Below are 27,720 nucleotides of genomic sequence, written 5' to 3'. Positions count from 1 at the left end.
TGAAAGCCCCACATGCAAGAATGGTTTCATTTAAGTACCTTGTACTTCTGCCTCAGTTCTTCCGTGTCTTCTTTTTCTACTTCTAGGACACGGCGCCGTTCGGTAGCATCTTCAGCATAATCAAGCTTAACAAAAATAGATACAATTAGACTTAATTGCCCTAGTACTCCCATCAAGCCATAAAAAAGTCATTTACACAACTACAGTACTATATGAAAATATGTAATTTGCTCAACTACCTCTTGCTTTACTGTCACACTACAGAGAAAAAAAAACATGCAAAATAGTTCATTAATCCTTTCATGCTGGTGGTTCCCAACAGGCATAGTTGATAACAGATTTTACTTCAATGTTCAATGACAAAGAATTAGCAGTAAATGGAGCATAATATTTCAAGCAATGAAAAGAAGGTATCACAGATGAGAGCAGTACACAGCTCTATCGTTGTTCAGTCACTAAGTACTGTCCAACTCTTTGCAACCCCAAGAATTGCAGCAAGCCAGGCCTCCTTATCCTTCACTATCTCCCGGAGTTTGCTCAAACTCATGTCCATTGAGTTGATGATGTCATCCAACCATTTCATCCTCTGTCACCCCCTTCTCCCTTTGCCCTCAATCTTTCTCAGCATTAGGATCTTTTCCAATGAGTTGGCTCTTCACATTAGGTAGCCAAAGTATTGGAGCTTCAGCATCAGTCCTTCCAATGAATATTCAGGGTTGATATCCTTTAGGATTGGCTGGTTTGATCTCCGTGCTGTTCAAGGGACTCTCAAGAGTCCAGTACCACAGTTGGAAAGCATCGATTCTTCAGCGTGCAGCCTTCTTCATGGTCCAACTCTCACATCTGTACGTGACTACAGGAAAAACTATAGCTTTGACTACATGAACCTTTGTTGGCAAAGTGATGTCTCTTCTTTTTAATATGCTGTTTAGGTTTGTCATAGCTTTCCTTTCAAGGAGCAAGCATCTCTTAACTTCATGGCTGCAGTCACCGTCCGATGAAAATAAAATCTGCTGCTGTTTCCATTTTTACCCCGTCTATTTGCCATGAAGTGATAGGACTGGATGCCATGATCTTAGTTTTTTGAACGTGAGTTTTAAGCCAGCTTTTTCACTCTCCTCTTTCACCTTCATCAAAAGGCTCTTTAGTTCCTCTTCGCTTTCTGCCCTTAGAGTGGTATCATCTGCATATCTGAGGTTGTTGACACAGCTCTGTAGGGGCAAAGCTTCTACCACAACAAATATTTTAAGATTTGAGCTACAGAGCCTACTGAAATGAGCATAAGGGCCTGGGTTTAAGTCTGATCTTATCTTGTGGCATAATGTTGGGGCAATCACTCAACTTCTTTGTAAAAGGGGCATTATTTGCCACCTACCTACCTCAAAGAGAGCACTAAATGAGAATATAAAATAAGTTTTTTAATTTTCCCTCAAAAATATTAATATTACACCTGAATTTTGGAATTAGTATCCATTTTAAATACCCCATAAAACAAGTCAACCAATGAGATCAATTTACCTCCATTTCCATGCGACCCATGCCCATGACATCATATTTGACGACGATTGGAATGGGATCTGTTCTCCCTGTAACAGGAACATATAATCAAGGTGAGATGTAAGGCTAAGCCAACAGCTCGCTTTACACATTGGGTTTGGGTGGTTAGAGATCTTGCCTTGGAGTGCAGAGACCAGAAAGCTACAGTGAACCAAACACAAGCCATTCTCACAGCTTACAACCAAACCTACCTCTCCAGTTTAAGCCCAACTAACCACCTTGGCTGACCTTCCAGTTGGGGATGATTCCAGATTACTAAAGCAAAATTAAATAAGTAATGCAAAGCATTCCTAAGCAATGGCACCAGCAAGTTTAAAATCAAGAACACTAGAAATTCCTTTTTAAAAAGGCTCCCAAATAACTTTCCATCAAGAATCACTTCACTCTTACTGTTCACTGACATTTTCCCACACACACTTTTAAAACTGGTAATAAATATGTCAACTGACAGGTTTAAATCGGAAGAGCACAGTTTCAAACATGACACAGGAAAATTCAATAACTGCAACTCAGCGTGTTTAATATTTCTTTGTATTCAAAACATGCTTTACAATTAAATGAAGGGGTGAAAATAATTAAAAGGAACGCAACAGTTAGTTGCCCTGAGGAAAGAATAGTTTTACTTTTAAACTGGTGCTCTAAGGTCCCATTTTTCCAGAGTGGATTTAACACTGACTATGGCAATCAGTAAGCTGTGAAAAGGACTAGTTGCGAAGAAAATTGACTTTAAACTAATTGATCTATGCTGGAGATTTTTTAAAATGTATATTTAATCCACTCATAACCAGCCAAACAAAGCAAAATGGGGCAGACAAGCACTTTACTACCACAGCTGTTTTACATCACAACTTGCGCTGTTTATTGTGATGTAAGCCCACTGAAAAGAGGACTTACCTTATCCGTTGTATACCTTTAGTGAAAAAACACAATGTTTACTTCCCTCATCATTTCACTCAGGCTGGTGTAAACAATTGTTTTTTAAATTAATTTATTTTTTTGTTGTTGTTATACACACATATATATTATACCTTTGGGCTAAAAGTTGAGTTTTGTCAGGCTAAATCTGAGATATGACCAAAACTGAATTTGGGGGGTTAAAAAAAAGGCAAAAAATGCCATGCCCATGACTAGGATTTGTCTCGGAGGGGAAAAAAGCTGTTTCCAAAGTGACCAGCAACCACTTGAATCTAGTTGCTCTGTATTTGTGGGATTGATTTTTGTTTCAAAAAGAAATGAAAAACAAATTCAGAAGTTTAATTACTTATCACCAATCTCCCATTATTGCTTTTAAACAATAAGAAGCTAATCAAGAATAATTATCACATGAAAAAAAAATTTAAGTAAATAAAGAACATCTCACACCAGAAAAAGAGAACAAAGTTGTAAAACAGCCTTATTTTAGATACTATCAAAAACTGCCAGTTAAACAAAATAAAAATGTGTTACTACCTTCTGCCCAATGGTATAATAAATAAGCAGTGACTGCAATCTTTAGCAAAAGGACCAAATTAAGACAGGTTATAAAAATGACTTCCTAGGTGCAATATCACTTTCATAACGTCTCAATCAGGGATTTACTGGTTAAAAACAAATGGTCCAATGAAAGAATTGGAAAGAAATGTCAAAGTTATTTTTTTGTTTTGATATCTTTTTTGATCTGTCAGAATTTGCTTTGTTAAGAATCAAGAAAATTTTGGTAGAAATTCATTACCTCTGTAAACCCCTGTTATAAACTCTGCATTAGTACTTTTGCCTTCTAGGGCAGTCAAAGTTTGTTTTAATTCATTTATAAATTGCAGTAGCAAGTGCTAGTGCCCATTATATTGTGGGGAAATCAAGTTTTTACAGTATTAGAATTTAATGTTTTAACTGATTTTTTTTTTTTGGCAATTCTAACACAAACAGATACATCCCTTCTTAACGTTACCCTTTCATGAACAAGGATCAGACAAGTTGCATAAGGAAAGGAAAGGAAAATGAAAAAGACCAAGCAGAAGGATGAAGGCTACAACAGAGAAAGTAAGCCTAACATATTGGTGCACTGATGACAAAGGAGTAATTCAGTCTGAAAATAAAAAATTACCACTGCTAAGTTTACCATCACCACAACAAGTCCAGGATCATAATGCTGTAAAAAAGAAACACCATTTGTTAGGCAGAAACCATTAGGGTAGGAAACAGGCCTTCTAGCAGGCAGACAGGCTGGGGTAAAGTAACAAATTGGGCTTTGTCCCTCCCCCAATTTCAGCTGGGGACGCAGGAAGGTCACTATGTGCTACCGCAGTTGTTTTCATACCGGTTGGATCAGGGTGTAAGATTTTTGTACTGCTACTTGAGAACAAACATGAACAACCTCTTCTACAAAAATGCAGGGGTTGGGGGGAAGGTGGGAGAAAGTGCGAGAACTATCTCTCGCTTCCAGTCTCTCATTTAACTACTCATTCTGTTCAAATCGGTACTCAAGGCCCGAGGTGGGACTTGTTCCTTAAGGAAATAACATCAAAGACAGATCATCAAGTGATTATCAAGTCATTGGCTGCACTAAAAGAACTCTAAGAGGACTGTCTCATAGAGGGGATCATCAAGACCTCACTATAATAAATAAAAGGTCTGGAAAATAACCTTAGATTGTCAGTGCTTGGAAAACATGCACATTTGAGTTCTGTCATGAATGAATACAACTTTTGTGGTAGACTTCCTCAGAACTTTGTTTCCTTTTAATCAAGTCTTCCCAAGTCCACCAACAGCTTTCTTTCTGCATATAATAAAGCCAAACTTTGAAGAACACCAGGAACTCCAGAGAAATTGGCATCAAAAGACCTGTCACATTTACAATTAGTCCACTCAGAGAAAACAGTCTGGCTTTAAAAACAATCTGAAGGTAAAATTGCTGCCTCCGCTAAGTGGTAATTTTTTTCCATTATTAGAAGTTCCAGACCAAGGAAAAATCCCACTGGGAAAAGACACTGAAGAATACATACATGAAGAGGCTGCAGTATTTAAAAACAAAAAAACAAAAAAAACCCCTCATTTATTCATTTGTGATCAATGACAAATCCTATCATAAAGGAATACCTGAGTAACAACCCATAGTGATGACTTTTCAATGGTAAATAGCAAAAGAATGTTTGCTAATATAATAATCCCCTAGAAAACTCAACTTCTTTTTAATACAAATTGAACTAAATCCAGTTTCTCTTATTTCTTGGCTTCTCTTAACAGGGACAAGTATTTCTTAAAATTCATTAAAATAAGAACATTTTGTTGTTTATTTCATTTCAAAGGAGGCAACTTCAACCAGAAAATAAATACTTTCCTTAAGAAGAAACTGTCCTCTTCAGCCAAAGATCTATATATAGATACTCTGACTGTGATCTAGCTGACTGGACAAGGGTGGGAAAAAAACATACTACTTATAGAAAATTCTACTATCAATGTATTCATGTGAGGAGAAAAAATTGATATTCATATTTTCTAAATAAAAACTAAATATATATATATATATAGACACACACACAAGTATTAAATCATTATGCTGTATACCTGAAACCAAAATAATATTCTATATCAACTGTACCTCAATAAAAATTTTTTTAAAGAGATGGAAAAAACTTTTAATGAGGTTTCACTGACCAACTGGTACTGTATACTCTATATTTTAGAAGATAGGCTTACTTCTACAATGACACATGTGCTAAAATACTCATGTACACATCTCTTGCTAAAATGTAAAGGTATTATAACTTATCTTAACTCAAGAGAGAATAAGGTCAAATATGAAAACTCACTGATTGCTTATAGCCACAGTTTCTGAGAATGAGCCTTTCCATTAACCAGTTTCGATTTTGAAACACTTTAGGATACTCCAATCTACAAAACTGGCCCAAAGAACTGGACTGTAGAGAAATTATTTTTTTTTTAAACAAACACTATTTTTAAACAAATCCCAGGAAAAGAACAACTGGGGAGAAAATATCGAAGAACCATAACCTGGTAAACAGCACATTTCAGAAACAGAAGACACATGACTTCTCCATAGAAACAAATTAGAAATGAAGAAGCTTCCAAAGTGATTAAAACAGTTTTTGGATAGTCAGCAGATTAAGATAACACTACAATTTACCTCTGCTGTCTGTTCCTTTGCTGAGATTCATCCAACAACAAATAATTATTGAGTTGCTTCTACATACCAAGCACTACTGGAAGGCTTTGGGCATATTTTTGTGATAGTAATTAAAACAAAGTCCTATAGCCCATGAATTATCTATAATTAGGCAAAATAATCTTACCAATATAAACTTCTGGCATGAGGAGTAGAAAATAACATTTATGGACCCAATGCATGTATGGTTCAAAAAGCTTTAATGTCTAACATCTTTCAAAGAAGTCTAAAACTGTTTTTAAAGACTGACCCTAATAAGGCAGAAGTAAATATAAAAGCCATCACAAAAGTCACAAATTTTACTTCCAAAAGGCCACTAAGTTGATAAAAGTCAAGAATCTGACCTGACATCTTAAATTTATTTAGTTTAAGCAACTCATATATGTGAAAATCAAGAATAATACAAAATTAGGATGGTGACTATTCTCTGATTTGTAAAATTACTCAAAATAAGGCTCTATAGTAAGCTATAGTGAAGTCGCTCAGTCGTGTCCAACTCTTTGCAACCCCATGGACTATAGCCTACCAGGCTCCTCTGTCCATGGGATTTTCCAGGCAATAGTACTGGAGTGGATTGCCATTTCCTTCTCCAAGGGATCTTCCCAACCCAGGGATCGAACCCAGGTCTCCCACGATGTAGACAGACGCTTTACCATCTGAGCCACCAGTGAAGTCATTATGTTAGTGTGTTTAAATATAATTTCATTCATTTAAAAAAACAGTGATTACATACAACTTTCAGAAATACTTCCTGGGTAAAAAGTGGTATATATATTTCCAAACCAAAGCTTTACTTCTACAAATTTCTCCTTAAAATAACAGTCTTCAGTAGCATAAAAATAATGATTATTTTCAGCATCGTTTAGATATCTTTTTCTTAGTAAACATCAAGTATATTAATTATACCCTATGGCTTTTAAGTTTTGTGTTTGTGTTTTGTTTTTTTTTTTTAAAGAATTCCTACTCAAAATAGAATCCAAAGTCTCTAGTGCTACAAAAACTAACTATATTCTTGCCACAGACTGTTTAATGATCTATACAACAACCAGGTTATTCTGATTTTCAGGCACAGGTTTTTTTTTTTTTTTTTTTTAAGGGCACAGAAGTTTAAAAAACTATGACCTAAAAATCCTTCCATCTTCCCAAAGAATCAGAGCTACTTTCTAGAACAAAATAGTTCAATTTTAATCATGTAATCTAATATATTAAGAAAAGGTTAGTTTTGTTTTGTTTCTCTTGGTTAAGCATACATATATTTATTTCATTGTCAGCTGACAGGGCCTCAAAACAACCCCCTGGTGGCTCAGTGGTAAAGAATCTGCCTGCCAATGCAGGAGATGTAAGTTTGATCCCTGGGTCAGGAAGATCCTCTGGAGAAGGAAATGGCAACCCACTCCAGTATTCTTGCCTGGAAAATCCCATGGACAGAGAAGCTTGGTGGGCTACAGTCCATGGGGTCACAAAAGAGACACCACTTAGTGGCTAAACGTACACAGTATAGAGTAGCTAGTCCTATGGTATTGTAATATCCAACGATCCAATGTTTTCTTAGAGTTGTATTCACTTACTATTAAGTTATTCCATAACTACACTGAGAATTCCTTAATATTCCAAGATCATTCTTAAACCCCAAAATGTTTTCCAGCTCCATTTAAACTGCTCTTCCTTAATCCTACACCTCAAACCCTCAACTCACCTTTATTTTCTTTCTTTATTTTTCTAGGTAGTCCCTAAAAAGGTGGCTACAAAATCTCAGTTCTCTAGTAAAAGGTAACTTCTAAACACTTGTGTCACTCTGGACAACTAGTGCACCAGTCTCTGCAGCCTCTCCAGCAAAATGGAGACATTATCTCCACTTTCGGGACTGGCATGTAGATCAAAACAGACAATAGAAGATGCTTTGTAAACCCTAACATTTCACCATGATGCTGCTAAACACTGTTGTCTTAAGGCCTCAGAAAATTAAAAAATCAATTTGTTCATTTCCAAAACTGGCATTTTAAAATACCTTAAAATTAAAAATACTCTAAGAAGCTGTGATAGATTCTAATGTTCTACCAACAACCTGGGGATAATGAAACAGTCCTATTTACTGAAGGAGAAAATTATCATCTACCCCCAAATCCTTCCCATATTATCATTCCATTAACAAGAGTGACTACTGAGTTTGAAAAGGTTACACAAATATTAAATCTAAGCCAAATGAATGAAGTATACTTTAGCAAGACTTTCTCCAAATTAAAACAGATCACCTAAGAAATTTATCAGGTACATGTATCAGGTACAAACAATTTTCTTAGGTAAATTATACCTAAACAAAACAGAAAAACTTAAACACTGTCAAAATGCTTACTATTTTACTGTCACCTGAGAAATACACTAACACCTATGTATGTGTACTGAACAGTAAGTTATTAATCCACTGTATGCCAAATTTGTAATAGATGAAGTCTACAAGGAATGTAGAAGTAAATTGAGAAAGTAAAAAAAATTGAAATTACTGAAAAATCTCCCTTATTTCCTCTGGCGTCTCTTCTAAAAAGCCCAGAGATCCTAGGTTATCCATAGAAATTTTCTTTTCCAGTTCTAAAGTCTATGATTCCATACAACTTTGAAGGCATTTCTGTCTCCTCTTAGTTTCAACTTTTCAAATATTGGCTAACCAGTGAAATTTTATATTTTCAACTGTTTCCACCTGATTGGAAACGCTACTCTAATTACAATAAAATCATGATGATTATATACTAATATTATATATTGGTATATTTTATATACTAATTTTATATATTGCTAATTTTAAGTTTCTTGGACATGCCACTCTCGTAAGAAGTACGAGAAACCAGTTTCCATGCAAACCAGTTTCATTTTAATCATGCAAACTAATCTAGGGCACGAAGTCCATAAATAATAATGTAGGAAACAGTATAAATCAGGATAAAGATAAGATTATAAGAAAAATAAATAGCATTATACTAAATCAGACTAAAAATCACTAATCTATTTTGGATGAGCAAAAGAACCAACTGTCTACCCCGACTTGCCACAGTGAAGGTAACATTCTCAGAAGCTTATTTTATTCATATGATCTAAAGCAAATTACTTGGGGAGCTTATTTAAAATGTAATTTCCTGAACCCCACTGCAGACCTGCTGAGTTGTACTGGTTGGGAATCTACATTTTTAACAAGCACCCAAAGTGATTCTGCTGCTCACTAAAGCTTGAGAATCACCAATCTAATGGTAAAAGTACTAGAGTAGAGGTCAGAAGATTTGTTATAAACACAGCTACTATCCTCAGCAGTTTGACTATGGATAAACACTTAGGTTTCTCAATCTGTTTGTTTTTTTTTTCCTCAATCTGTTTAAAGTGGCATTATCTCCCAACCTACTATTGGGAGAGGAAAATGAGATAAGATACAGGTATAAAGCTTATATGCCATCATGTTTAATTCCCCAAACAGTTCTGAAATCTTTTAAAGATTTGAGCATACTGAGGAAAGGTCACACCACTAACTGATTGCAGAGCTTGAATTTAAACCCAGGTCAAATTTCAAGTGAGATCATAAAGTAGTAGTAACCTGTGAATCAAATATAGGCCTTGCATATGTTTGTTTATCTCAGATTACTTTAAACTTTGAGCCAACATTTTTCAATTACTAAGTTTCACCAGAATATCTGGATTTCTGGTTTTGTTTTTTAAATTCAGGTCTGGCAACACATGAGACTATATTCCTACACAGTAACAATGAGCAGGAGCTAGCTGAATGGCAGTTACTCCTCTCCAGACATGGCACAACTCACACTACTTCCTACTTACTGTCTCAAGTTCAGTGGGCTTCAACTGTGTATGTTACCACCTGGCCCCAACAGGCATCGGAGCTTCCAAGTCCTACTTTTGAGACTGTCCTCTGCTCTTTCCTTCTAAGCTCCAGCTAGATTTTCTCTGTAACTCATTTGGTTACAGAATTATCTACGTCACAGATTTCAAAAGACTTAGTAAGACAGAAAAGGCTGAATTTAGAACTAATAAACCACATTTATACATGTAAGATGATATTATTTTGTCCCCTTTTCTAAATGTACAATCCATTACTTCAAATTTTGGTAGCCATTTTTAATAAATATTTTCATTTTTAGCTTTTTTCTTTATCAAAATATATATCTCACAAATCATACTTATAAACTTTGTGTTCTTATCATGTTTATATCTGGTCCTCCTTTTAAATACCAGTGGTTCTTATGGATGAATGATTCCATGCATCAACTAACTAACAAGTATAGTTGGGCAGATGCTAATATAGTTGTTTGCTTCCTTATTCTCACAATGAGATCTTTCACTTATTAAATCCTTCAAGAAATAAGTTAAAATTCTAAGTTATGTTTTTCAATTCTCTATTAAGCCCCCACTGTACCTTTAACTTCACAATTACAGTATTATATTGCACTAGATTTATTTGTTACAGTTGTGTCTATATTAGACATAAGCCTCAGGAGACAAGAGCTATATCTTATTCATTCCTTAACTCTTAAGACTTAGTACAGATCTGGCACATTCTACAGATTCAGTAACTATATGCAGAATAAAAAAACATATTGAAAAGCAACAACAGAAAACACATAAATGCCTGTAATTGTTATCACTTAGGAGTTTACAGTCTAACAAGAGTTAAGTAAGTAAGTGAAGTAGCTCAGTAGTGTCCGACTCTTTGCGACCCCATGGATTGTAGCCTACCAGGCTTCTCCGTCCATGGGATTCTCCAGGCAAGAATACTGGAGTGGGTTACCATTTCCTTCTCCAGGGGATCTTCCTGACCCAGGGATCGAACCCAGGTCTCCCACATTGGAGGCAGACGCTTTAACCTCTGAGCCACCAGGGAAGATGGCTCACGAGAGTTAAGAGACACATAAATACAAATTATTCAAGGTAGAATGTTAAAAACACCACAAGAGAAATACAAAGTGTAAGAAAAAATAAAGGAGGAAATTATAGTACGAGACAAGAAATTACAGTATTCTCTTTACCTTTGGAGATCAATTATCTATCACTCCTAAAAATGTGGCCAAGGTTCTTAATACTCAATCTAGCCTACAGTTTCCAGTGAATTTACAGAAATTTATATTCATCATCAAGAACATAAATGACCACTTCACGTGCTCTAAGAAAAAATACCACATTCAAAGCTACCTACATTTTTTTCAACCAGAGTAATTATTGTACATTTCAATTATGCAGTACTTTATTTCTCACCACCATCACATTTCTCCAGAAGACAGAAGTTAAGCCACCACACAGCATTTAAGTACATTATAGATAGCATACTGATTAAAAGCATAGGTTTTTGGCAACATGATTCTACTACCTATCTGCTGTAAGATTTTGGGCAAAGAAGTGCTTAAAATGTCAATCTCCTCATCTGTAAAAAAAAGAGTAACTACCCCAGAGAGGACTTAAATTAGACTATACATGTGCAAGCACTTTGTAAACACTTAAAACACTAGCTATTATTAAGGATTAACACTAAACCCAGTGAACAAAGGCTTGCTAGCCAGACACATGCATGAATCAACTGTATATTATGCTTCATAGTTGATTTATCATCCTTCATAACTACACTTTCCTTTCCAGTTCCACTGCTATCATTTTATTCTATGCCCTTATCAACTCATACCTAGACAACTTTCTAAATGGTTTTACATCTTCAGTCATACTTTGGCAATATTCGTACTTAACTTCTACCACCAATGTGCTAATTGGTATAATGGAAAGAAATAGATCACAAATCAAGAGAACTAGGGGCTGCCTTTCAACATTCTGGAACCCTAAACCTACATTTCTTCATTTGTAAAATGAATTTCTGATTAAATTAGCTTTAATATTTCTATCTGCTAGATAAGTCTATACCTCTCTTCTAATAAAAAACTGCCTTTGTTTACAAAATAAAGTTTCAAATTGGAGCAGCCTTCTACACTCAGTGTGGTAGTTAGTTAGCAGCATGGGTTTTGGAGTCAGAAAGACCAAGGTTTGAATTTTGATATTGTCATTTACTGACGGTTTATTCTTAAGCAACTTGCTCAACTTCTTTAAGCCTCAGTTTTTCCTCTGCAAAGCTGGAATAACATAGTCTTGCTTTAAGAATTGTATGTGTTAAATAGACAGACAACGGAAGAAGCTGCTATATGGGGACAGAGAACTCAACCCGGTGCTCTGTGACAAACTAGAGGGGTGGGATGAGGTAGGGAGTGGGAGGAGATTCAGGAGGGAGGGGACATACATGGACTTGCGGCTGATTTATGTTGTTGTATGGCAGAAGCCAACATAACACTGTAAAGCAATTATCTTCCAATTAAAAATTAAAAAAAAAATAATTAGATGAGGTTTTAGTTAAGATAATACTAGATTTGTGCCTATCTGAACCAAATTCCCATTACTGCTTTCTAGTTATGGTTTCTCAACTGCTCTTGGACACCCAGAACCCTGCTTCAACCAAATAATTATGGTTTTTTCCATCCTTTTATATGTCAAAGTTCATTTTAAAAATATATATTTTGATAAGTTCTTCTGCTTTTAAAGTGTGACATTCACTGCCGAATGGACACTTTCTGCTCTAGCCAGCTACACCTTCTCTTCACCAACTGTAATCACCTTGTATACATCAGTGTCTCTTTCTTTGGTAATACCTATTCCTCCCTCCTTAAGACTTCATTGTGAGGTCTTCCCTAGTCATTTATCCTTAAAGAGTTTACTGTTAAGGTTTCTTCCACTTATCTCCTAAAATAAATGGCAAACTTATGAGAGTAAGGGTAGTATCTCACAATGTCATGTATACTGTTGATTATGGTCTCTTGAAAACAAGTATTTAATAGAAGTGCAACTATTTTAATGTAATTCTTCACCAGTGAGTGCTTCATTTAAAGTAATCTGCCTTGAGGATGTCCAAACTGCTTCTATAACCGGTCTACTCTTTTCTTAGTAAAAAAGTATCTGATCTAAATTTAGAAAAATTTGCTACTTCCTTTCTAATTATTTTGCATGAACTTGGTATATATTTAATGTCTTCTGATTAAATAACACTTTAACATATATTTAATGTCTGTCTATAAATGCAACAATCTCTATACTGAGAAACAAGTAGTCTATACAGCATCTAAGTTCACTATTTCCCCTTCTCATCTCCCCCAATCCCTTTTCATTTCTCAGTTCAGTTCAGTCACTCAGTCGTGTCCGACTCTTTGCGACCCCATGAATCTCAGCACGCCAGGCCTCCCTGTCTGTCTATCACCAACTCCCGGAGTTCACTCAAACTCATGTCCATCAAGTCAGTGATGCCATCCAGCCATCTCATCCTCTCTCGTCCCCTTCTCCTCCTGCCCCCAATCCCTCCCAGCATCAGGGTCTTTTCCAGTGAGTCAACTCTTCGCATGAGGTGGCCAAAGTATTGGAGTTTCAGCTTTAGCATCAGTCCTTTCAATGAACACCCAGGAGTGATCTCCCTTAGGATGGACTGGTTGGATGTCCTTGCAGTCCAAGGGACTCTCAAGAGTCTTCTCCAACACCACAGTTGAAAAGCATCAATTCTTCTGCACTCAGCTTTCTTCACAGTTCAACTCTCACATCCATACATGACCACTGGAAAAACCACAGCCTTGACTAGATGGACCTTTGTTGGCAAAGTAATATCTCTGCTTTTTAATATGCTATCTAGGTTGGTAATCGAGAAGGCAATGGCACCCACTCCAGTACTCTTGCCTGGAAAATCCCATGGATGGAGGAGCCGGTAGGCTGCAGTCCATGGGGTCGCTAAGAGTCAGGCACGACTGAGCGACTTCACTTTCACTTTTCACTTTCATGCAATGGAGAAGGAAATGGCAGCCCACTCCAATGTTCTTGCCTGGAGAATTCCAGGGACGGCAGAGCCTGGTGTGTTGCCATCTATGGGGTTGCACAGAGTTGGACACGACTGAAGTGACTTAGCAGCAGCAGCAGCAGGTTGGTAAGAACTCTAGCTCTAAAATCTAGACTTTTTAACTACAGACTGTCAATTCTAAATTTTGTTTACTAACTGGATTCAACTGGATTCATTTGTTTATATTAACTAAATCCCATTAAGATAGTCAGGGGTTATATATAATCTGTTATCTTACTAAATTTGATACCTGAATTACTAAAATTATGCTTACCTTTGGAAACGCATAAAGACCGCACAGCTCATTTAATTACCTAGGAACAAAGATCATTATAGCTACCAGGCTCCTTCAGCTAGACCAGCAACAAGTATAAATAAGCCTTTCTGACAATCCATACTGACATGCAGAATGTTTAGATTCTAGATGTGGCACATAATCCATGAAAACAAATTTCAAAGGGAAACTAAGGAAGAAGGACAACTCCTCAGCTTTTTACAAATATCCTATCCAGAACATTTATCTGTGTCATCATAGTATTAAAGAAAACCTATTTTTCCCCAACCAAAGAATGATTTTTCTTAGAAGTTAGTGTGGTTTTAAAAATCAATATTCTAACTTAACAATAAAGTCCAAATTTTAACACTACATATTTCTACTGTATGGGATTCAAATCTAGTTTTTCTTTAATCATAAAATGTATTAATATAAGCACTGTTGGGGCTTAGCTAATGCAGGGTTTATCCAACTATATTTACCATTTGTTTGCTAACTGAAACTAGAGTGGGAGGAGGGATACATACATAAAACCAAAGAAACACTAAAGAAACCAACTCTACTCTGCTTGGATTCTGTCTACTCTGAGTCTTTTTCAAAACAATTTTCTTTCTACATTTTTTAGTAGTAATAGTATATCATATCAAATTTTAAAAGGATACAGTAAAAAGCAACTCACTTTCCCTTCACAGTCTGCCTTAACAATGACTTTTCTCTGCTGCCGCTCGCTTCAGTCGTGTCTGACTCTGTGCAACCCCATAGATGGCCTCCCATCAGGCTCTCCCGTCCCTGGGATTCCCCAGGCAAGAACACTGGAGTGGGTTACCATTTCCTTCTCCAATGCATGAAAGTGAAAGTGAAGTCGCTCAGTTGCAACCCCATGGACTGCAGCCCACCAGGCTCTTCCGTCCATGGATTTTCCAGGCAAGACTTTTCTCTGCACAGTCAAGCAAATAAGAAACAAATATACGCACAAACCCTACAGAATGTACCCTTTTAATGTTTCACAGTGAAATGCTTCAGTTCATCTCTCTTGACATATTTTCCAGCCAACAATTTCATACAATAAAATTTTTATGCTTCAATCTCAAAAATCTAATTCAACATTTTTAAGAAAAAGATATGTGAGAAACCTAGAGATATAATACATTTCATATACAACTTGTAGGACTTTGGGAAAGCTGCTTAAGTATCAACAAAAGCTATGGACATGTTACAACAGAGAAAGCAACTGTTAAGAACCACAGAAATTATTTGGTAATCAGGAAAAAATGTATACTTTATATCTTAATTTTTTTTTTTAATCAATAAACAGGCAGCTATGTTTTAAAAGCTGGTTAGCTGCTGGGTTGATGTGTATTCCATTTAAAATAATGGAAAATAGAAACACACTGTTTTATGTGCCACTAAGAAATTTTAAAAGCTGCCATTATAATTTTAATGCCATTAATAAGGTACATCTAATTTTACCTTTATTAAAATATGAAAAAATGACTTAGGATCAAGGAAATATGGTAGACTATTTCCAATCTTTTATCACAGTGATATAATGAATAACTTCAATCATACATTATTTTGCGCATTTCATGAATAAGTTAAAGATAGAAACCGAACTGTTGGATCTAAAAGGATACATGCATTTTAATCTTTAAGTAATTCAAATTGTTCTCTATCGTGGTTTTATCCGTTTACAGTCTCACTGGCTATAATGTAAGAACCTATTTTCCCCAAATCTGACCAGGCTAGTCTTTTTTAAAGCCTTTTCCAAGCCAACAAGTAAAAAATCATACCTCATAGTTTAATATGCATTATCTCTGAGAAGAAATGAGAATATTTTCATATGCCTAAAGGTCATCTGCAATACTTTTCTGTAAACAGTATTCATAGCATTTCCCCCTTTCTATTTAGATTACAAGTATTTCACATACCAATAAATACATAAAGAAATCTGTCCTTGGTCTACAATGAGATATTACAGATATTTCCCCCAGTTTGTTTAGCTGTTGTTCTTTTACTTTACTATGATGAAATATAGTCAAATTTATCCTTCTTTTAAGGATTTCTGGGTTTGGAGTTGAACTTAAAGTTCTCCTTATTATAAGATTATCTTTAATAATTATCCTATTGTTCATTTTAACAATTTTATTTTTTACATTTAATTATTTTAGTCATCTGTAATATGTTTTGGGGTAAGGTGGGGATCCAACTTCTTTTTTTAGGTTACTATACAGTTTGTCCCAACCCCACTGCTTAGTGACTGAGGCTTTTTTAGATGTAACTAAGAGCTCAGAATTACTGAAACAAAGAGCAAAATTAGGGACTTGTGACCCTAAAACATACACAGCATTAAAAGCACAGAACTGGGAATCAAATATCTAGCACATATTCAGTTCAGTTCAGTTGCTCAGTCATGTCCGATTCTTTGCAACCCCATTGACTAACACACCAAGCTTCCCTGTCCATCACCAACTCCTGGAGCTTGCTCAAACTCATGTCCACAGAGTTGGTGATGCCATCCAAACAGTAATAGCACATATTAGTATCTTAGCGGAGAAGGCAATGGCACCCCACTCCAGTACTCTTGCCTGGAAAATCCCATGGACAGAGGAGCCTGGTAGGCTGCAGTCCATGGGGTCACGAAGAGTCAGACACGACTGAGTGACTTCCCTTTCACTTTTCACTTTCATGCACTGGAGAAGGAAACGGCAACCCACTCCAGTGTTCTTGCCTGGAGAATCCCAAGGACGGAGGAGCCTGGTGGGCTGCAGTCCATGGGGTCGCGAAGAGTCGGACATGACTGAGCGACTTCTCTTTCACTTTTCACTTTCCTGCACTGGAGAAGGAAATGGCAACCCACTCCAGTGTTCTTGCCTGGAGAATCCCAGGGACAGCAGAGCCTGGTAGGCTGCCGTCTATGAGGTCGCACAGAGTCGAACACGACTGAAGCGACTTAGCAGCAGCAGCAGCAGTATCTTAGCTGCTGCTGCTACTGCTACTACTGTTACAAAATCTGGGAAATAGAGAGTAGCAAGATAGAGGCTTCTCTGTGATTTTTATGATACTTAGGTTTTTGATGAATACCTAAAGATTAACTCAAATTCAGTTAAAATACTTAAACATACACCATACAATTGAGGTGTTAATAACAATTAGCATTTACATAGTGTTTTGCAGTTTGCATAAAGTAACTTCACTTAATTACTTTACCCTCATAATCACTGCGAGAATATAGGCAGAGATTTTAATCCTCATTTATTGCTGAAACAAATAATTCAACTTGTCCCTTTACTTAAAGTAAGTGGCAGAGCCAAATTCAAACCTAAATCCTAAGTTTCCAAATGCTGCTCACATTGCTTCATACCCTAAACCAAGTGCTTCTAAACAAAAATAAAAGAGAATCCCTACTCTCAAGGAACTTAAAGCAATTTGTCAATTAAGTATTCAATTGATCACATACTAAAAAATATAAAACACGGTCCCTGGCCTCAAAAAACCTTCAAAAGCGTACCGTAAGTTTAAAAAGCAAGACTTAGAGGACTGGAAAATAAACCTGAAGAGCAGGAACAATCTTATTTACTTTGCCCATGACTTACATTATTTACAGCTGGTATAACTAGAATACATTATTATCTCATAGCTGAGCTAATGCTGATTGACTGTCACTGAGTGAACCCTCTAAATATGGAATATGAAATATATCATACCTCTTCATTTGTCTTTGTGACCAAAAAAATCAGCCACATCATCAAACAGCTCTTAGACAATATAACAAAGAAAGTTTAGGAACCACCTCTGGGCTACATCTACTTACCTATTTCATAGCAAAATAAAGATTTTGAGCTACATTCCATTCCATTTCAAAGCTGCCAGAAGGTCATAAAACAATTTCAAGAACCAAATCCAATTCAACAGCCACAAAATACAACTATCATTTGCTGTTGTTTATTCCAAATTAAACATACCCTCTGCCTCCATTAAAAAACACACACACAATCGTTCATAATATTTCTCATCAGCAGGCCTTTCTTTATTGTTGTTTCCTTCAGGTATCTTGCCAACAACCTTTTCTACAAGTCTTTGATTTTTTTAATACTAACAATCACTTATCTGCCACATATAAATTTTAACTTTTGAATATTTTAATAAACACTGTGATGTGTGCTACATCGCTTCAGTCGTGTCCAACTGTGCGACCCCATGGACTGAAGCCCTCCAGGCTCCTCTGTCCATGGGATTCTCCAGGCAAGAATACCGGTGTGGGATGCCATTCCCTTCTCTAGGGGATCTTCCCGAAAGGGATGAAACTGGTGTGTCTTATGTCTAACCTGCATTGGCAGGCGGGTTCGTTTACCACTAGCACTACTGCTGCTGCTGCTGCTGCTAAGTCGCTTCAGTCGTGTCCGACTCTGTGCGACCCCAGAGACGGCAGCCCACCAGGCTCTGCTGTCCCTGGGATTCTCCAGGCAAGAACACTGCAGTCGGTTGCCATTTCCTTCTCCAATGCATAAAAATGAAAAGTGAAAGTGAAGTAGTATCCGACTCTTCGCGACTCCATGGACTGCAGCCTACCAGGATTCTCCGTCCACGGGATTTTCCAGGCAAGAGTACTGGAGTGGGTTGCCATTGCCTTCTCCGAGCACCACTAGGGAAGCCCTAATAAATATTAGGGGAGAACAAAAGGTAAATAAGGGAAATTCAAGTAAAAATTAAACCCACCTAACAAAGTTGAATTTTCTATCGTGCCACAAAGAATTCTGTTTCAGAGTTAGCATGCCCTATTCTCCAACCTATCCAGTGACAAGTTATATACATACACTGCAGCCCCAAAGACTAGCACTCTGTAAAGTCTCACAGGGCTTTCAATAAATTTTAAATGTTAACAAAATCTCTAAAAGATCAGGCTTAAATTCAGTGGATGACTGCATGTTAAAAAATGTTAGAGCCTAAAATCAAACAAAAGCAACTAAAAGTGGACAATAAACAAGTAAATGCAAAGAACTTACAAAGCCATGAATCTAGAAATTATTTGCAGTGATTAGTCTATGCAGTAGTAAGAAGGCATTATGATTTTCTGCAGAGCAACAGGGCTTTCTTTATTCAGTGGTTATTTGTAGCAAAGGTTTGGTACAATGAAAAAAATTTGTCATGAATTATCTAAATATGTCATAAATGTGGCTATATTCTAGTCAAACGATGTGGGCATTACACAAAGAGCTATGTAAGAGAAATCAATTCAATGCCTGGACAATGTTGAATGTGACACTAAAAAAATAAAAGAGCCATTTCCAAGACAATTAAAGTGAAAGTGAAAGTGAAGTTGTCAGTCGTGTCCGACTCTTTGTGACCCCATGGACTGTAGCCTACCAGTTTCTTCCATCCATGGGATTTTCCAGGCAAGAGTACTAGATTGGGTTGCCATTTCCTTCTCCAGAGGATCTTCCTGACCCAGGGATAGAACCTGGGTCTCCCGCATTGTAGGCAGACACTTTATGTCTGAGCCATCAGGGAAATCCATTTTGTTGGCAGGAGAATAAGGTCTCATTCTTTTTGAAGGGTAGAGACCGTACTAGCCATTCAAGACACATGGGCTTTGAACAACAATGTGAATTTAGTAAACACTACTGAAATGTACACTTAAAAATGGTTAAGATGGCAATTTTATGTTATGTGGGCTTTGCCACAATTAAAAGAAAAAAAGGAAGGGCTTCAAATTTCTCTTTTATTTTAAATAAATAATGGATTGATGAGTTATTGAGTGCTTATTACATGCCAATCACCACAGAGATGAAATGTGAAATATGGATAAAATCTGATTTCTCTTTTCAAGGAGTTCAAAGTTTAAAGACACCCAAATTTGAAAGTATTCTTAAAATGAAACAATAATTTTCCATCACCCAAAAATAGTTAAGTACCCGTTTACCTAATCTTTTTTTAAATTTTACTTTATTTTTAACTGGAGGATAATTACTCTACAATATTGTGATGGTTTCTGCCATACATCAACATGAATCAGCCATAGGTATATATACGTCCCTCCCCTCCTAAACCGCCCTCCTACTTCCCTCCCCATCCCACCTCTTTAGACCATCACAGAGCACCTTTCTAAACTCGCTTGCTATACGTCTCTCTCACTCTTTTTCTCTGCCAGTTTTAGTTGTACTTTGAAGTCTCCGATGCTTACAATGGAAAACTCTGGGATTCAAACAGATTCGCTAGCCCCCTACGTAATGTCCCCAAATTCTACTCCCCTCTGTACCTGAACAAAAACAGTAACAATCAACAATGCTCCTGGGAATCTCTGAATAGGAAGAGAGGTTTCAAATAGTAGGGGAAAAGATCAAATAAAATCTTCAGACCTTATTCTGAACTATCACCTCCATTCAACCCAACCCAACATTTAACTGTGCAAACCACTGGGACTAAACCTACCAAGAAGTCATTTCTACTTTAGTCCTGATGACCCTTTCTCTTTTCTGGTCTCTTAGAAAATCTATGGTCTATGCCATACAAATTGCTCTCAGTTGTTGAGTATTCTTTATACTGTGTACAATGAGTTCTTGCACCACTGGAAAACAAGTTTAGTGGTGATCAAATCTTTCTACCTCCCCCAAAGGATAGGTTAATGCTTAGTAATAAATATTCATTTGAAATATATTTTTGAGCATTTCTCATGTTCACCACTGAATAGAATTTGTGGATGTATACTTTTAAAAGCAAAGGCTTTAAAGACTGAAACATCCTGTTTCATGCCCCGTCCTATTATGGCCCTTAACACAGACATTTGAACTGATTAGACTGCCCACTCATATTATGGAAATTCATTTCCCAAATTCAAAAAATTAGTCAACAGTAGTGCACCTCTCCCCAAATATCCCTTTATACAATGAGACCCTTCATGACCAAATGTAGAAGTACAATGATTTCCATCATTTCTGAGGTACTGTTCACATCTGCAGAGAACAGCAGCCCTTGAATACGACAGAGCTAATAAGTAAATGGAGTTGGTTGACTGGTTTTCAACTAGTAAGAACTCAGAAGCAGAAATGTTAGCAGTGTTTGTTATCCAAATGATTAGTACAGTTAAAAGAAAAAATTACATACAATGTAAACTTTAAACCATACATTTCCCAGAGACTGACCTGAACTTAAGAAATGGCCTCTCAGAGAACCCTAGGAAATCTGTTTCAATTTTATGTTTCATATAGGTTAATTATTCTACTATTGCATGGATTCTGATTAGAGACAAAGAACCAGGGCAATCACCAGCTTCAGGAAGAATTCAGGAGGGCAAAAATTAAACTCTGCTGTTGAAATTAATCCTCTTAAAAATACAGCAGCCATAATACATCACTAAGTGATACAAAGAAAGTACATTCTGATACTACGTATTTCATTTACTTTACCCAACCATCACTTCCACCAAAAGAAATTTAAAACAGACTGAGCCATACATAGAATGTTTCCTGAAAGTATTCACGACACAGCAGCTTACTCTTGCAAATTATTAGCTTAATAGTGATTTCAAATACAGTTATAGGAAAAACAGACTACTCTACGGGATAAAAGGCAGTGGGAGAAAGCCCAAAAACTTTTTCAAGAAAGACAAAAAATATATTCAGGCATAAGATCTGCATCAGAAACATTTTTTCTTTCTTTTTTCTTGGTATATTTAAAAAACTTACCCTGAAGAGATTTTCCCAATCCCTGGCCCAGCTTCCACCCATGTTTCTGGAGTAAGCGATGTCCAATATTATCCTGACAGACAGAACAGAGAGACAAACCAAAAATATTCCAATAATATATTCTTCCCTTCCTAGTGATATTTAACAGGTGATGAACAAGAGATAATTCTACATATATGCATGCAAAATAGGTGCTAATAGGGGAAATGTGCCCAATAAAGGGGGCATTAATGTAAAAAGAAATACTGGCTAGTATTTTATACAGGAAGACCAAAGAGGGTAAGGGTCCTTTCTGATGGTGTGTTGGGCAATTTTTATATACAACACTTTTAAAAAGAGAAAAAAGGGAAGGGGAAAGGGGGAAGAATACACTTATGAAGTTTAAAACTAACATTAAAAAGCATAAAATCAAAGTACTTATACAATCATATCCACCACCTAGACAGCACCACTTTAAGAGCTTTTTTTTTAATAAAGAAAATCTACATTGTATTTAGTTATTTTGCTTATGTGTCAGGCTTTCATGATACAAAGTAAGTTGTAAGTGTAAGACTGCCCCACCACTAGAAATGAAAACACAATCAGAGCAAAATCCAGGCTAGACTTGATTGGTTTTTTAATACATATATATAAAATATAAATATTTAACTAGCATGCAGCCAATATTAAACTGAAAAAACAGTGAGGTTAGTAAAACGAGAAATTAAATTGATTAAACAGAAAAATAAAATGAGCTCAAGCACAGACTGAGTGATGCATTTCAACATGTAATCTAACAAAAATGCTAAAATGTTAGAATGAAACAGGCCTAGCAATAAGTTAACAGTAAAGAACCATTAGTGCATGTAGGGGAAAAAAACCAATATACATAATGTCTCATCTTCCTAGGAGCACAGTGGAAAAGATCCTTCAATGTAAATCACATGTAAAGACACTAGAAACAACAATTAAATGTCAGCTTTTGCGTAAGGTTTCAAGATCTTAGAAACCTCTGCAGACCTTTGTCCAATTCTTTGCTTTTTACAAATATAGAGAGAACACTAAAATACTCATTTAACTGTATCTGATAAAATGTTACTTATCAAAAGGAAAACATTTAAAAATTGTAAACAGAAAGTGTTCTGTATGCATTAAAATGTAATTTATAATATTAATTGGGTATCACCACTTGAAAATAATCTCGTATTTCCTAAAATCAAATTATGAAGTCAACTAAACCATAAATCTCTGAATTAAAAACAAACATCTCCTATTAAATTGACTTTTATCTTCCAGCTACATATTCAATGGTAAAATGCTCTGGAATTACAGGAAAAAATATGCTACTATTATCTGATAGTAAGTTACAAGAAGAAGATTAGGTCTCTTCAATGCTCTGTTTAAAAAAAAAAAAAGGTCAACTTCCTTCTATGAGTTTATGACAGGATGCCAACTAGAAAACTGGACTGAGCAGCTTATTACTTTATTGATTAGAGGAACAAAGATCAGGATACTTGAAAAAATGGGGCAAATGATAATGAAAACTATTTCTATAACAAAACATGCAATTACTTTAAACATACATATACACAGTCATTACTGTACACAAAAGGTCACTAGACATTATTTTTTGCTAGAAATTGAGAGAATGAATAAATACTATGGTTATATGTAATCCCAGTACTGAATGCCTATATATAAATAACTTTATTGTTAAAAAAAAAAACAAAAAACTTTTGTAAGTCTTAACACAACTAATTTTAGCAGAAAATGAAGATAAAGAGAGAGGCCTTTATAGTACTACTGTGGAAATACACTTACCTGCACATAAAATCCTTGTTTTATACCATAATTCCTACAACTAAATTAACTACAGAAAGGACAAGGATAGCAGAATGACTCTAAGATAATGTAGCTGAATAAAGTATTGTTTAATCTCTTAATAGGCTAATTTTATAACTAGGCACAGATTTAGGGTATTAAAACCATGCTGACAAAAACTGTTGTCCCTTTTTTTAAATTAAGAAAACTCTATCTTTTGGCTAAGTGGAGATGAGACATTATGCTGACCGTGTTATATTATGAATGCACTAAAATAAACAGACAGATGAAGCAGTATGCTATTTCCAAAAGCAGTGCAAGTGGAGTGAAAGCATTTCCATACGAACCTGGCTTTAAAAACTGGGCTGTCAAAAGAACAGTTAAATGTAACACAAAGTAAGAAACTGTCCAATCACTAATGGTCGTTTTTTTTTTTTTTTTTTTTTGTCTTGTTTTCAATTCACTGCTTGCAATTAATGTATTTATTAAAGAAGAGTGAAAGCATAAGTAAATTCACGAGTCAAGACCAGCTGAGAGATTCAAGAGCAGCGTGTTGTGACTGACAACAGTGAAAGGAAAAGCAAATGTTAAAGGGAGAGGGAGAAAAAAGAAAAATTTAGGGTTATACACATTAGCATCACTTTTACAAAACCACTCAAGATGGCTGTCACCTTCTCAAAAAAAGCTATTGATACAAAATGGCAGTGATACTTCTCTTCTAAATCTTTAAACGAAAACTGTTCTTTAATTAAATCTACTTCCCTGGTGGCCCAGACAGTAAAGCATCTGCCTACAATGCGGGAGGCCCGGGTTTAATCCCTGGGTTGGGAAGATCTCCTGGAGAAGGAAATGGCAACTCACTCCAGTATTCTTGCCTGGAAAATCCCATGGACGGAGGAAACTGGTAGGCTGTAGTCCATGGGGTCGCAGAGAGTCGGACACGACCAAGTGACTTCATTTTCTTTCACTTTCCCCAAGTATGAACAGGGAATGAAATGTCAGGGGTTATGTATTAATATTATTAATATGCCACTCTATGACCTTGCAATTATAACAAAAAGCAACAAAAATAATAGGCATATCTCCCAGAAAGTCTTCTACTCAGCAACCTCTGAGATTAAGTGAATGACTATTACGGAAAATCTGAGCCTTTCCTATCATTTCAGACTATCTGTTTTTGGAGAAAAAAATGGCAGTTCTGCAACTCTGCAGAAAGGACTAGTATTCACTATGGTCCCTTTTCCTACCAAAAGAAAAAAGTTTTATAAAGACTAGTGAAAAATCCAGTAGGCTTAAGGATGATGGGTAACACAAGAAAGGCATGTCAAAATATCTCATAACAAAGTACTAATAGAACAAAGCAGACTTGTCTAATTTGAAGTGATCAAACTGTTCACTGAACTTTCACTGTGAAAGAGCAAGGAATTCAGTGGCCAACTGGTGATAATCATTACTCTCTCTGGTTAGAGTGTCAATCATTTCTATGAACGTCATTTATAACAGTAAACTGCAGTAATCTGTAGCCTCAACTGGTAATCTAGACATAACAAGGGCATTGAGCACTATTTAACTTCTGAAATAACAGTTTATTATTTTGGTTACTACAAAAGTGACTAAAAAAGCTTCATTTTTTATTTTTAAGCAAAATAAATAATTTGAAGTTTAGTTATAATCTTACAGAACTGAAAATAAATTTTTTTAACACAGCCTGGTTTGTGACTGACAAAGGGGCATGTATAGTGATAGGCTGTTTATAATTTAAATACACATGGAAGAAATGCAGGGAAATACTAATTTTAAACAATTAATAAAGCAACTAACTTTGCCCAAGGGAGGTACGCAAAAGGGTGGTTTTCCAGATCATTCATAAAGAGTTCCCACAACCTATTTGTTGTTGTTTGGCTGTCCCACACAGCCTGTGGGGTGTCAGTACCCTGATGAGGGATTGAACCTGGGTTCTTGGCAGTTAAAGTGCAGAGGTCCTAACCACTGGACTGCCAGGGAATTCCTCCCATGACCTATTCATTACTCTCTGTCCTTAAGACTCCAAAAATGGTGGCAATGTGGCATTTTATTTGGTTAGGAATGAAGTTCTTAATTCTGGTTAAACTATGAAGCTGAGCTAAAAACTCAAAACTTTTTTCATCTAGATTACCTAAACAGGCCTTTATGGTTTTTCTATTTCTAAACTCAAATGTAAATTAAAGTGCTATATTTTAATCCTCTGTACTAAATGTGCAAGAAAGGAGGATATAATTTTTAAATGGGAACATCAATAATAGCAAGAAATGTGTATTAGAAACAACTACCAATATGCTAAAAACACAATACCAGCCAAAACACAAAAACAAAAAACCATCTCATTATTGTTTCAGCCATTCCTCAACAATTTTATTAATTAAATACCAAGTAGAAAACTTTCTCAGGAACTTCTCTCTGCTCCCTGAAGCTGTATACCATCAAAGAAACAATAACCATTTGGGAAACAGCCCCACCAATCTGTATAATGGGAGTCTGCCAAACCCCACCAATCTGTATAATAGGAGTCTGCCAAAATATAGACTAAAGTTCACTTCATTGTGTGGGGCTGATTTCTAAGTTTTTTAATAATAGGAAATAGAATACCAAGTCTCAAGAGAAAACTATACTATAATTATGGCAGTGACTAGATGAATACTAATTCCACACTGAATTTTCTTTTAGTTGACAGCCACATTCAATTTACACCATTTAGCTCAGTTTCAACAGTGACAAAAATGGCAAATCTCTTGAGTGGATTGTAAGCTTTGCTGATTGTGTATTAAAGACTCTATAAGCAAAAACCAAGTGCTACTAGGTGAACCCATGCAAACAACAAGTTGTAAAAATTCCCCAACAAAAAAATCTATAGCTCACTACAGATGACACAATGAAGACTAGAGAGAAAAGCCATATAGTAATGCTACACCATTCAGCTCCAAGAAGCACATTATTTATAGTGCAGTCCACATATGGTCACTGCTAAATATCAAATCAGCAGTCTTATAGAGTTACAGTTTGGAACTAGTGGAGTCCACAGATCTAAACAGATATGCAACATGACAAAACCCACTTATACATATACTTCTAAATCCTTAGATATGCAAAGTAAACATCAGCAACTGGAATTTGAAAACTTAATTTTTTTAAACCTGCTCAGTCAACCTGACAACTATAAAGACAGAATTTTAATCAGTCAGGTAGAACAAAGACCAAGTACTGGCTGACGGGCAGTTTCACTTCCAACTGCAACAATGACAACATATTTTAAGTCTATGGCGCAGGGATTTGCCTTTTGTACAGCTTAGAATCACTCTCCCATCTGATTTCTCATCTTCTTTCTATGGTAAAGATCACAACGAACCATATACCTTAAGTCAGATCAACCAATTTTTGGATCTATGGTGGAATCCTAGACTGGGTTATGGTTTTAAGATTTTGGTTTTTAAACGCTTTATTTTTCAGTATAAAGTGAAAATCATAATCATAGGTGGGACCTAAAAATCTCATAAAGTAGCTACATTAAAACATAAATTTTAAAAAGTTTTTTGTAATAAGAGCAAAATGTTAATACTTCCCACCTTCTCCTTAATTCAGATAAACAAGTTATCTGGCAATTCTTTAATAATTTTCTTGGAACAGTGTTTTATTATTGACCAGAAACTTCACTGAAAGATATCTGGTTGGTTGAAATAAACCAGGGAAAATAAAAATTTATACCAAAGATAATGAACTATTTCATTAATGCTGGATTTTGATGTATTTTCAACATTTCCAGATTGAAACTGAAATACCTGTATCATCTCAGGAACAAATCTAAGCTTCAGGAGTTTATCAAAATCATAATGTATTATTACATCTTTGTATCTCATTTCCTATCTTGCTGGTTTGCAACACATTTACCCTATTACAAAACAAAAAGACCTTAATCCTATACTCACAATAACCCCTCACACGGGCATATTCTTGGCACAAACCTGTGCAGAGACTTCCTCGGTTACCAGCTGCTGCAGATTACCTTCGTTTAAAAAAAAAAAATGACTAGACCTTTAGCTCCTGCAATGATCTGTAGACTCCCAAAGCTGCATATTTCCAGCCACTTTTGAGTTGCATGCTGTAGCAAAACAGTCAGCACCTCTCAATAGATATTGCTGCAGAGAAAGATTTTAATTCAGCAGAGACTCTTTCTGTGTGTTAGAAGCAACCTCTATTTCCCCCTAAGAAGAAGATAGCTCAATAGCTCAACAAGATAGCCAGCCAGCCAGACATGTAACTAATATACACTTACTTGGTGGGCATTCCTAAGGTGATAGGGCTCTTGGAG

The 27,720-nt window shown here is 36.0% G+C and overlaps 1 protein-coding gene across 5 annotated transcripts in view; it reads right to left on the bottom strand.

The window, feature by feature from the left end:
* Window positions 1–27,720, bottom strand: part of GPATCH8 (G-patch domain containing 8) — a 95,342-nt gene that overhangs the window by 43,950 nt on the left and 23,672 nt on the right. For 2 of the 5 annotated variants that reach the window (XM_055575703.1, XM_055575704.1), the window contains 5 exons: window positions 23,726–23,743; window positions 21,579–21,651; window positions 3,641–3,685; window positions 1,519–1,586; window positions 39–125 (listed from right to left, as the gene is read on the bottom strand). In XM_055575703.1, coding sequence (XP_055431678.1) covers window positions 39–125; window positions 1,519–1,545 — 114 coding nt within the window. In that variant the 5' untranslated portion in view covers window positions 1,546–1,586; window positions 3,641–3,685; window positions 21,579–21,651; window positions 23,726–23,743. The remainder of the gene's footprint in view (window positions 1–38; window positions 126–1,518; window positions 1,587–3,640; window positions 3,686–21,578; window positions 21,652–23,725; window positions 23,744–27,720) is intronic. The other 3 variants (XM_055575701.1, XM_055575702.1, XM_055575700.1) reach the window with 2 other exon arrangements.

The sequence above is a fragment of the Bubalus kerabau genome, chromosome 4 (assembly GCF_029407905.1).
Source record: "Bubalus kerabau isolate K-KA32 ecotype Philippines breed swamp buffalo chromosome 4, PCC_UOA_SB_1v2, whole genome shotgun sequence".
NCBI lineage: Eukaryota > Metazoa > Chordata > Mammalia > Artiodactyla > Bovidae > Bubalus > Bubalus kerabau.
The sequence above is the reverse complement of the archived record's forward strand: the minus strand, read 5'-3'. Positions and strand labels throughout refer to the sequence as shown.